The 11618-nt window shown below is 31.0% G+C and overlaps 2 protein-coding genes across 3 annotated transcripts in view; both read right to left on the bottom strand.

Moving 5' to 3' along the window:
• The window catches only part of LOC145327983 (serine protease 41-like), a 774-nt gene extending 318 nt beyond the window's left edge, over positions 1 to 456 (bottom strand). Inside the window, exon 1 of the mRNA XM_080171509.1 lies at positions 330 to 456. Within this exon, the coding sequence (XP_080027635.1) occupies positions 330 to 432 (103 nt within the window). The 5' untranslated portion in view covers positions 433 to 456. The remainder of the gene's footprint in view (positions 1 to 329) is intronic.
• A 5485-nt stretch (positions 457 to 5941) lies between these two features.
• LOC145327981 (snaclec echicetin subunit beta-like) lies at positions 5942 to 10250 on the bottom strand. 2 transcript variants are annotated; one of them, XM_080171502.1, is made up of 8 exons: positions 10164 to 10250; positions 9922 to 10030; positions 9237 to 9329; positions 8163 to 8204; positions 7982 to 8107; positions 7246 to 7344; positions 7115 to 7176; positions 5942 to 6079 (listed from the first exon to the last, which is right to left on the bottom strand). In XM_080171502.1, the coding sequence occupies exons 1-8, from the start codon at positions 10170 to 10172 to the stop codon at positions 5993 to 5995; spliced, it is 627 nt and encodes a 208-aa protein (XP_080027628.1). In that variant the 5' UTR covers positions 10173 to 10250; the 3' UTR covers positions 5942 to 5992. The 2 variants fall into 2 exon arrangements, with proteins under 2 accessions (XP_080027628.1, XP_080027629.1); XM_080171503.1 differs by having other exon boundaries at positions 7255 to 7344.
• Between the last annotated feature and the right edge of the window lie 1368 nt (positions 10251 to 11618).

The following is an 11618-nucleotide window of genomic DNA, read 5'->3' as shown; positions in this document are numbered from 1 at the left end:
GCTTTCAGAGGGGCTGAAATTAAACAAATTTCACCTGATTATTTATTCCTTTGGGTATTAGATTTTAATAGTTTTTATATACTCAAGAATTATTTTACAGCAAATGAGTTTTCACTTTTGTATATGCTTAGAAGCTTTGTAAGCTTTTCTTTAATGTACTTGACTTTTGACTTTCATGTCTGACATCTTATTAAATATTTATTAATTAAAGGAAAAAAAACAAGAAAAAGTAAATCATAATCTAAAGCATACACTTATTTGTTCTCCTAGTACACAGTTTAAGTATTCATTCTTAACATTGTGTCATTAGGACTAAACTGAGGGTATACCTGCAAGGTACCATTCACCATTGAGGTCAGGACAAACCAAGGGTTCTCTAGATTCTCCAGAGCAGGGAGAGATACCTCCAGCATCAGAACCAGCACAAATCATACCTGGAAAGAAGTCCACTTATACCAATAATAAAATTAATTCAGAAAAAAACAGGGATAAGGGATGGGAAACGTAGGAAAATATTATTTCAGGCCTATTTCAAGCCTAGGCCTAATAAACCAGTTTTGGGATGGCGCAGTGGTTCGTCCTAAACGCTAATGAAAAAGCTGTGTGTGTGTGTGTAGATAAAGTATAGAATCAAATTCAGGTAGCTAGTTTTAAGTAAAAAACATAACTTTTTATAAACCTATATATTAATGGCTTTTGTTAAAATAAAGTTTTTTCTCTCCCAAAATTATTTTATCTTTTACTTTGGTAATTTGAACTGTCAGAAAGCTATCGTTGGGTTTCCTCAGACAGATTTTAGTTTGTATTATTTGCATTTTTATTAATGAGTAAAAATTTTATTTGAAAATTTCATTGCTAATTAAAATTCAAAATAAATAAATAAATATGCACTTGGGTAACATTCTATCAAGTTCTTTGGATACTATTATGTAATGATATATTTGTACTGTGTTGTATTGTACAACTATTAGGATAAAGGTGTTGTATCAATTCCGTATTAAATTTTTAAAATTCAAAATACAACATCTAATTTATAAACTACCAAATGAAAATTTGTAGCTACCTTCTTTCCAAAAAAAAATCCCGTTATTTTTGTTTTTTCTATATGGCCCTTTTTTAATGTTTAACTCTAAGCAGATTTAATAATTAAACTAATGTGATCTAAAACCATTTATATTTATTTTTTTGTAGCAGACAAATTATTATTTTTTCTAGAATTGTCTGCTTCTTAAATTTCCGCCAATTGGTGATTGGTTGATACAAAACAAGCCCAAATCACAGAACACTATTGGTTTAGAGCGGTAGCCAATATGAGCCGTCTGCCAGTAAGGTCATTAAATTAGGCAAATGGTAAAAGTTGCATGATCCCTTTCAAAACCAGGCCGAGACCTAATTTATGGCCAAGTTTCCTATCCCTTATCCCTGGAAAAAAATAACAAAACCTATTTGTGATTTTAAGCTTCATTGGGGGGGGGGGGGGGGCAATGCTTAGAATTGACGACCTTTTATCTGTCCCCCAAATATAATTTTCTATTTATTTTGCTTGTTAGTTATACCTTATTCCTGTAAATTTAAGCTTACACCCACCTTAAATTTAAAAGGGGATGGTTACACCCCCTTTACACCTCTTCTGCACATCTCTGTTTCTAATATAATGTCAATCTTATTGTAAAACACCTATTTGACATTTTAAAAGTTCTGGATTAAAATGGGTTCTCAGCTTTACTGATAAATCTTAGCTTATTATTACAGACAAGTTTCCAAGGATTAGAAATAAAAAGCATAAAAAAATAGGAAACAACAACAAATCAGGTTATTATAAGATAATAACAACAAAATCATAATAAGTAAATATTAATTTTGACCAGACATATCATAATTAAATTTATAAAAAATAGGTTTTTTTCTAAGTTTTCTAAGCAGAAAATGATGTTAAATCTCAAAAAACGCGCGGCTAGAGCTAACTACACATGGAAGAACACACTTCTTTGTAGAAAATATATTTCGCTTTATTCAAGCCTTCTTAATTCTATAAAATAATAACCATATTTGCAAAAATTCTTAAGAAAACAACAAGCTTCATACTAGTTAAAATTAATATAAGTTTAACAAAAACCAAGTTAAAAACTTCTCAATTCTATAAAATAATAACCATATTTGCAAAAAATGATGTTATATTGAAACATTCTTAATAACAAAGTAACAGAATCTAAAATGTACCTGTGTGTACCAAAGAAGCTAGCTGACTGCTGAACCGATATGTTTCTCATTTAAATGCAGAAACTAATAAGTTTATAATTTTTTTAGGGGAAGGTACAACTACTATCTAAAGAGTAATTACATATAATTAATGCGCTTTAGGCGGCGCCACTGTATGACTTTCTGGTCTTTACTTTGTATGTGAGGGCTGAAACTTTTTCTTTATAAGGCTACAATTTAAAGTTTTAAATACAGTAAACTACAACGAAACCTTTTAAACATCCAAATTGATTGTGTTTATTTAAAAGAATAATCCTTAAATTTTTTCAATACTGTATAATATGAATTCTTCTATATTTGTATTTAATATTTCAGATAAATGTTATGGATATTTTTTAACAATTTATTCTTGCATGATATAAATATGGATATATGTAGACTAAGTGGATTTATTGACATGGGAAAATTTGTTGTAAATTTGGTTGCTAATATTGGTCAGTTCATCCATCCCTTAAGAAGGGAATTAATGGAGAATAGGGATATGGATTGGGATACTTAGCCAACTACTAATATTTAATTAGAGAACATAGAACACAGTAATAGTGTCTGACTGACTTAAGTATTAGAACATATTATGCAAAATATTAACTTATAAGTCTAAGCAATATTGAAATTTACTTTAATAAAGGAGTCCGTTTAAGGAAATACTTATACTTTTGGGCTTGATTTTAGAGATACTTTGCTTCTAATATTGTACCATGTTAACCTAATAAACAATATTTCGAAAAATCAGTTGAATTATAATTATATCATAAAAAAATTGTTTTTTTTCTGGAACCTAAATGTTAATGGAATCAGCATACAAAGTTTGAAATTAATAGCACAATTCTAGCATGTCTGTTATGTACAAACCAACCCTTATTAACAGAAAAGCTTTGTAAAGTAAGTAATGTTGTATTTTTATGAAAGAAAAAGTGTAATTTTTGTGCTGGAAACTGGACAAAGTGTTATAAAAATGAGGGAGATAAGAGGATAAGTGGGGGGAAAAAAAAGAGATGAATAATCCCTCATTTTTATGACGTCACATGGCTTTTTTTTACACTTTGTCGAGTTACTTTGTGCTGTATTTTAATAAAAAAAAAACGAATATATTTGTAGAACCTAGTATTCTGTAATAAATGTGTTAGTATATGTTTTTTTTCTTTCTTTTGCCTTTTTTATGATTTATTGCAGCCTCTTTGATAATAGTTTGCTTCAAACTTAATAAAAAACTTAAATACGCAACATCTATAAAAGCAAAGCTCTGAAACCAACATCTATAAAAGCAAAGCTCTGAAACAGTAGGACAAATGAACATTAATACTTGTAGAGTGATAGAACTAAATAAAAAGAATATACAGGATACTGTTTGTATAAGGATATACTCACATTTCTAGGACTAAATTATAGAGATCCATACTACTATAGGAATCATGATACCAATTTTGAAATTGATAGGACAATTAAAACATGCCTAAATTAAAAATAGGAGCTAGCATCAACAGATGGATGTACAAACAGACCAACCCTAATTATAGAAAAGCTTCGCATTTAAAAATTATTAGTTTAAAAAGTTTAACTAAACCATCAAAATTTTTCGGTAAATTACAGAAAAACAAGGATGACAACATCCATAAAAGGACAATTCTAACATGCCTAAATTAACAAAAAAAGCTATCCGTTACGGACGTACGGTCATTTTCAAAGGGCAGTTTTGAAATCCCGTTATTTCATAAAAAAAAATTAAAATGCTTGGAGAATGGCTTGGAAGATGAATTTAGGTGATCTGCAGATTTCAATTTAAACACATAAGACCAAAGATGTATAATATCCCAAAAATCTTTTGTCAAAGTCTACTCTACACCTAGCGCTGGCGAGTTCTATTTTCACAGGTATAAAAAGCATGATTTTAGAAAACTGACTGGCGCTAGGTGTAGAGTAGACTTTGACAAAAGATTTTTGGGATAATACATCTTTGTCCTTGTGTGTTTAAATTGAAATATACAGAAGAGCTTAAAACCTGCACATTGCTGAGGTATTGTTAAAACTGCCGTGCTACCGTTATCTGTTGATATTTTACATGCCTGGCGCTAGGTCGCCAGTAGAGATAGAGAGCTGAAATTTTGTACATGTATTTTGCTCCTAAAGTAACTTTTTAGGTTAGGAGAAGACTAAAATTCGAAAAAGTGTATTTTGATGAAACAGTCTAATGTAGCAAAGCAAGATAATTTTATTATAACCAATTAAAAATTAGATAATGAGTAGTAAAGCAACAAAAAGAACAATGTTTTACAAAAACAATGTCAATTATATACATTTTACAACATTTGTTTGTGTGTGTGTGTCCAGTTAGATCTTTTGAATGCTGTACAATACAAAGGGAAGCTAAGTATTGGTTTTCAAAAAAGAAATTAAACTACAAATAATATAAATATAGGAATGTACTTGTAATAAATATTGTGATGTCAATAATAGTTATTTCTCGCATCGTATTATAAACGGCTTTCCGCAGATATAGAATGTACAATTATAAGATTAAAACCAGTTATTTAGCCCCTAGGTGCCGTAGGCACGGGCTAAAAAAACTGGTTTTAATCTTATGATTAAACATTTTTAGATTCGTAGAAAGCTGGATATAATATGATGCTAGACATAGTTTTTTCGTATGGATGAACCCATAGGCGTCCAAGGGGGGGGGTAATGGGCCATTTGGCACCCCCAAACGATTTTAGGGGTGCCCTAGGCACCCCCAACGATTTTGGGGGGGGTATTTACCCCACCCAAACCATTTTGGGGGGGTAATTACCCCCCCAAAATAAATGTTCTTTAAAAAAAAATTTCTGGGGGGGTATTTACCCCCCCCAAATTAGAATTTCTTTAAAAAAAAATTTTACTGAAATTTTTTTTTTTTTGGGGGGGGGGGGAGTAAATACCATCCCGGGGATCTATGATTGTAATTGTAAAGCACTGAAGATTCCATAAAATAGATATTTCATTAAATAATGAAAAAGAATTTCTATAGGCGATTTCTTTTGGGAGGATGTCAGGGTGTCTCAAAACTAGTTATAAAATTTACCAGGACCTATAAGACGCTTCACTTTAAAGTATAATCATTTTGCTTATTGGTTAGTGAGTTAATTATTGTATTTTTATGTTCTAAAGAATGAGATACTACTATATATTTGAATAGTAGTGGCGCCATTAGCATCTAAGAACTCGTGTTTTCTAAAGGGTAAAAAGGGAGGAGAAAAATAGCCTAAAACCACTCAAAGGATTGACCTATAATAGTGTGGAACCATCATGGGATCTATGTTAAGCTTTCCTAAAAAGGAGAACTCAGTATTAAAAGTAATGAAATCTGAAGCTATAGTCAAATAAACCTTTCTTACTACTTTATGTTATAGGATAGTACTTATTAACTTAATAGATTAGGTAGGTGCTTTTTTTACATAATTAAATTACCCCCCCCAAAAATTTTACCCCCGGGGAAAATTAGTTTGGGGGGAGTATTTACCCCCCCAACAGACTTTAGGGGGGGTAATTACCCCCCCCCCATCAAATTTTACCCCCAGGGTAAAAATTTTGGGGGGGGGTAAAAAAAAATTTTGGCGCGCTTCGCGCGCCATTTTACCCCCATCAAACACGAATTAACCCCCCCCCTAAAATTTTTTTACCCCCCCCAAAAAAAAAAGCTTGGACGCCCCTGGATGAACCGGTTCCTATCCACCGGATTCGAATGAATACAAAAAATAGTTTAAGATTGAATTGGCATCTTGCACAAGGCATAGATTTTGTAACCACATGGAAAATCAGTCCATTGCCAACCATGACCTTCTTGAGCCTAAAAATTATCATGCAACAAGTTTCATTTTTCTAAACTATTAAAAATGTTTTTTAAGTTAGCTGATAATTTATGATTTTCTATTGTAATATATATATATATAGTATAGGTTAGGGTTGGTTAATTTAGAATATCTTTATCTGAGACCTAAGCTAGAACTTGCATTTGATTTATATAAGCATAATAAACCTTTGCATGATTTAAAATTAAAAGTCTAAAAACCGTTGGCGACCATACATTTAATTGTATACCTATTTTTTAATGTGAGTCTTCAATTTATTTAATCAGAACTATGGCTTCAAGGTGCTCCCTGAACAAATCTTGGGGGGGTGGGGGGGTAGAATAAGAAACTTTTGTCTGTTTCATATTATCTTGTTATTAGCCGGAGAAAATCACAAAGAAACCTCTACAAATTGGACAATTCTCAATAAAGCCCCCAAAAATTGTTGTTTAATAGTCATTTCTAAGGCTAGGAATAAGGTATTTTGAAACGGACAAAAGTTCCCGATTCTACTCCTCAAGGCCTTTTCAGGGAGTCCCATGAAGCCATAGTTCTGATTCAATCTATAATACAAAGTAGAACCATGTCTGTCTGTGTGTATGTGTGTTTGTCTGTTTGTTTGTAGCGAAGGATCTCTCTAACCGCTGAACCGATCGGGTCCTCCTTTACAGGGTAGCTTCTCATAGTTCCCAGGAAGGTTTATAACTATTTTCTTGGGGGGTGGGACAACCCTAACCCCCCAAAAAATTAAAAATACCCCCCCCCAAAAAAAAAAAAAATTTTTTCTTTTTAAAACTAAAATTAAAATAATGGGGTCGACTAACCCCCCCCCCAAAAAAAAATTTTTTTTTTACTTTTTTATTTTAAATCTAAAATACGAAAAATTGGTTTGATCAAACCTCTTGGGACAAAGCCCCTAGAGGCTAGGGGCGAAGCCGCTAGTAAATATATAAAATAGCAGGTAAAAATTATTGGTGGTGATCAATGAACTCCCTTTTCAACAGATAAAGGTTTACAAGAGTTAAAGATATTACCAACAAACAATTATGGTCATTTTTAGCAATTGGTCCATTCCTGTTCCAATCAGTAAAATTTACTGTAATAAATAAGTTATTTATAAAATTTTGTTTTATAATTATAAAATATAATTATTTTTAAAATTTACTTTGGGTACCGTCAGCCCATTCCCAAGAACCCTCTCTTGTGATGTCATTTCCCCCAAGCCACAATTGATGGTGAATCATGTCATAATTAACTAAAAAACCTAAATTAAAATTAACATTTTATAGCCAGAACATAATAACCTAAAAAAAACTATACTTCAGAAAAAACAAGATTTCTACAAACTTTGTAAAAATTTGTCAATGTCTATTGTAGGAAAATAGCATTGAAAGTTTACACTGAAATATCCCATAATAAACTAATCTAAAGTTAAATGTTAGGTATTATCCTCTTGGGATTATTTTTATCAATTTTGAAAATTTGATTACTCCCCCCCCCCCCCTCCCCCTAACAAAACTATTTCTCTGGCTGCAGTGTTTGGCCCCCTGGCCTACCTAGCTGCAGCACTTTCCTCCCTAGCCTGCCTAGCCACAGTGCTCGGCCCCCTTGCCTGCCTAGCTACAGGCACTCTATTCCCTAGCATATAACCTAACCTAACCTAACTTAATTATTGTTCTCGGTCAGAGTCATAGTTTTGTTGGCGGGTTGAGCAAAATTTTAAAAATTGAACAAATAAAACTTTAAGAGTATAACGCCAAATGTTGTAAATTCCAGTTAAGATTTTTCAGGTGTTGACCTTTCTGGTCTCCAGGAATATTGAACATCTTCTTTGGCTGCAGTTTATGGCAACTAATTACTATTAAGGACAAAATAATAAGTATTTTATTTTGTCAACTCACATTTTATAAATTTATTTTCTTGGCTGTTGAGAACAGATGCCAATTGTGATCCTTTGGCTAGTGAGGCACACTTTGTTTTAGCACTTTGCCAGTCTAGTCTTTCCTCCAATACTTTGTAGCATGATTCTGGAAATAATTTAAACTTATAGTTAAAATAAATTTAGAAATATTTTTGCTTTACCTGATTCTAGATTTTCAGTCCAACCTTCTTTACATTCATATGCTAAAAAATATAACTAAATAAATTTAGTTCAAGTTGGAAAAAAACAATTCCTTTCTCATAATCATTATCTGATTAATATCAGGTGGATTTATAAGATTAAATTTGAGATTAAATCTTATAATTGTACATTTTATATCTGTAGAAAGCTGATTATAATACAATGCAAGAAATAGCTATTCATATGTTCCAGAACACAAACACAAAAGTTATACACTGATCCAATAACAATTAATATATATTAATGCATTAATAGTCTTTCCATACAGGATCTGTATGGTTTACCTAATTATCTAACCAGAGGTGGATTCTTAAAAAAAATTGCCCCACTATTCGGTTAGTGGGGCAAAATTGTTTTCAAGAAAAATCCTCCAAAATCACATTAAAAATCTGCAAAAATTAAATAAAATCTTATGTTAATAACCCTTCTATCATTTTATCTAATTTTTTTAGATTTTTGATGTGATTTTGGAGGATTTTTCTCGAGAACAATTTTGCCCTACTAACCGATTAGTGGGGCAAATTCTTTTTTAAGAATCAACCTCTGGACTAAAATAAAGCTGGAAATACATGTTTATTTATATACTAATAGCACAATTGTGGATTTTACTTTGATTGATATTACAGAACACAGTCAAAATAATAAGTTGGGTTATTTGGCCAGCAAAAGTGCCAAAACACTATCATGGATGTGCTCCAGCCTTAGGGCTACGTACTGCACCTGAATAATCCAACATGGGCAATGTCTGCACTATTTTAATCATTATGTCAAAATTATTTTTTTGTTTTATTAAAATCTCAATTAGTATGTCTAATGATTAGATGGGAAATAAATAAAAACCATCATGTAACTTGTGATATTGTAACAATATAACAAAATCATTTAATAATTATCTAATATATCATATTGCTATTATAATAATATATATAATTTATTTATGTCCCGATATGGAGGAAAATTGTCCGAGAGTGAGGGTTTGTTGGATCTATGGTTAAGAAAATGATTTTGATTTATATTTGCTTGGACATTTTTACCTTTTTCTTTTTTATTTAACATCATGTGGTTCTGCCACCAATACCACTGTGCCAGTTGCTGATTAGTCCACTGGCTGGCTTGCTGGGGCATGCCTTATACATATTGCATAATTACAAACTCAATATTGAATCTGTAAAATAAATTTTAATTTATAATACAAAGTTGAATGATGTCTGTCCGTCTGTCTGTCTATCCCTTAAGATCTTGGTAACCACTGAACCAATTGGATTCTACTCTTCAGGGAATATACCTTTTGATCCTGTAGTGGTTTTAAGCTATTTTCTTGGGGGGTGGAACACCCCCACCCCCCTAAAAATAAAATTTTCATTTTTTTCTATTATAAATAAATCATTATGAAAAAATATAAAAAGTTATAAAGATTTTATTTATAAAAAGTTATGAACAGTTATATATAATTATAAAATATAGAAAATATCCTAAAAATGTAAACAAAAAAATTGCAATATTGTGTAAAATTGTGAGTAAGCTTCCATTCATATTGAGATTATTCTAACTGTATTTAAATATGCATTTAATTATACTAAGCGTTTGTCAATATTATGAACAGTTAGACTTAATAATTGCTTTTGACTGGAAGCCTACTAACAATTTTACACAATATTGCACAAGCTTGTTTTCCCTTTAACAAAATAGAAAACAGTTATAAACAATTATTATATAAACCTGCATTTTGTATATTTCCAGGTTGATGAAACTGACTTTGCTGGTTTATCAGCTGAGGATAGCTCCCTGGAATGTTTATTCCTCCATAAACTAGCCATAACAATATCAACTAAATTTATTTACATAATTATCATACATTCATATTTAAAATAATGTTTCCATTACAAAATTTAAGTTAATTGAACATAAACAATAGAAAAAAAGGAATAGTTTAATGATATGTATAAAATAATATGTCTCACCCTTTGCATATCTATATACAACTAATTAAAAATAGTAAGATTTGCATTTATTCTTTTATTAACTAAGCAATAAGTGTACAATTTCACTTTGAATCTATTATTTTATTACTGTTATCAATAGGTGCACAATTTCACTTCAATCAACTTAATTAACATTGATTTTTTTTTCACAGTTGCCCAGCTTTCTTTTTTTTTGCATTATTTCAACCGAATACATGTAAAGAAAAGTTTCACCCTCTTAGACTCTTTTAACCCTTACAAATCGGGCCCCAATTCTCACCTTAATAGATTTGGGGGGGGGGGAGGGGCTAATTTAGCCCCCACCTCTATCTCGGCTTCTGTTACAGATAGAGACGTAAATTTTTTTTCTGGTACGTGGTTTATGTGTATTTTTAGAGAAAATTACCTAATTACCTAGTCATAGCGGTCAGACTGCTCCTTAGCCACGTTTTAGCGTCCAGCCGCTAAATATTAAAACAGCTGTAGAGCGGCCAATTTTAAAGCTAGGATAACCAAATTTTAGGACGAACTTTTATTTTTCATAACAAAAAATTATTTTTTCTGACCATTGCCGAAAAACGGAAACCGCCATTCTTTCTTCTACCCTTTGCAAGAAAAACATTGGATTATTTATAGTCGACTTTGGGGGCCAGTACTCCCTCCCTGGATGAGATTTGACCTTCAAACTTCAATATGTTCTAGTACATGTCCCTAATAGTATCTGTATACATTTTTAGCTCTATATCTCAACTTTGAAGTGTTTAGCAGCCATTCTTGCAAAAGGTTGAATATTTGAGCACAAGAAAAATGCTAAAACCATTTTTAGATGTTGACACCTAACATTAAAATTTTAGATTTTACTGTACTTTTTAAATAAAAACTGAAATATTTTTGTTGTTGTTCTATTAATTGCATTAAAAACGAAGAAAATAAGCCATTAATCATTCAATTCTGATAACTATAAGTGGGGTAAAATTGCTTTCAAAACAGTTATTACATGGTTATTATATAGACAGGTGGAATTTTTTTTATCAATTTAGCTTGCTAACATAAAACTCATTAATTGGTTCGTTCTTTCATACAGTAGGAGGGGACGGGATGGGGAGAATCATTAATTTAGCCCATACATGTTTCACTTTATTAGAGAATATAAAAATCTGAAAAAGTTATAATATTTATATAAGTAATAATATTTCCATTAATTTGTTAAAAACAACAAAATATTTTTTTATACAAAATGCATCAAGTCAATAAAAAAAATAAGGTATAGATTATCATTATATATCATTATTAGTGAGCTAAATCAAAATATAAATTTAAAAGAAACATACTGGGTTTCATCTTCTAACTCTTCTAACTGTAAAAAAGTATCTAGTATTTATATTTTTATGCTATGACACTATCAAACTTTAATAGACAATTCTTGTCATATTTCTTATTATGAAAAGTAGAGAA

This window comes from Acartia tonsa, chromosome 9, assembly GCF_053477335.1.
Source record: "Acartia tonsa isolate MP-2025a chromosome 9, ASM5347733v1, whole genome shotgun sequence".
Classification (NCBI taxonomy): Eukaryota; Metazoa; Arthropoda; class Copepoda; order Calanoida; family Acartiidae; genus Acartia; species Acartia tonsa.
The sequence above is the reverse complement of the archived record's forward strand: the minus strand, read 5'-3'. Positions and strand labels throughout refer to the sequence as shown.

Bases quoted from the DNA above. Each gene is read 5' to 3' on its own strand.
- LOC145327981 (XM_080171502.1), bottom strand. The intron at 8,205-9,236 runs GTAAAAATGTCC...TATATTTTTTAG, and splicing joins GTTAAATAAAAAAGAAAAAG to CATATGAATGTAAAGAAGGT. The intron at 7,345-7,981 runs GTGAGTTGACAA...ATTTTAATTTAG, and splicing joins AGAAAATAAATTTATAAAAT to GTTTTTTAGTTAATTATGAC.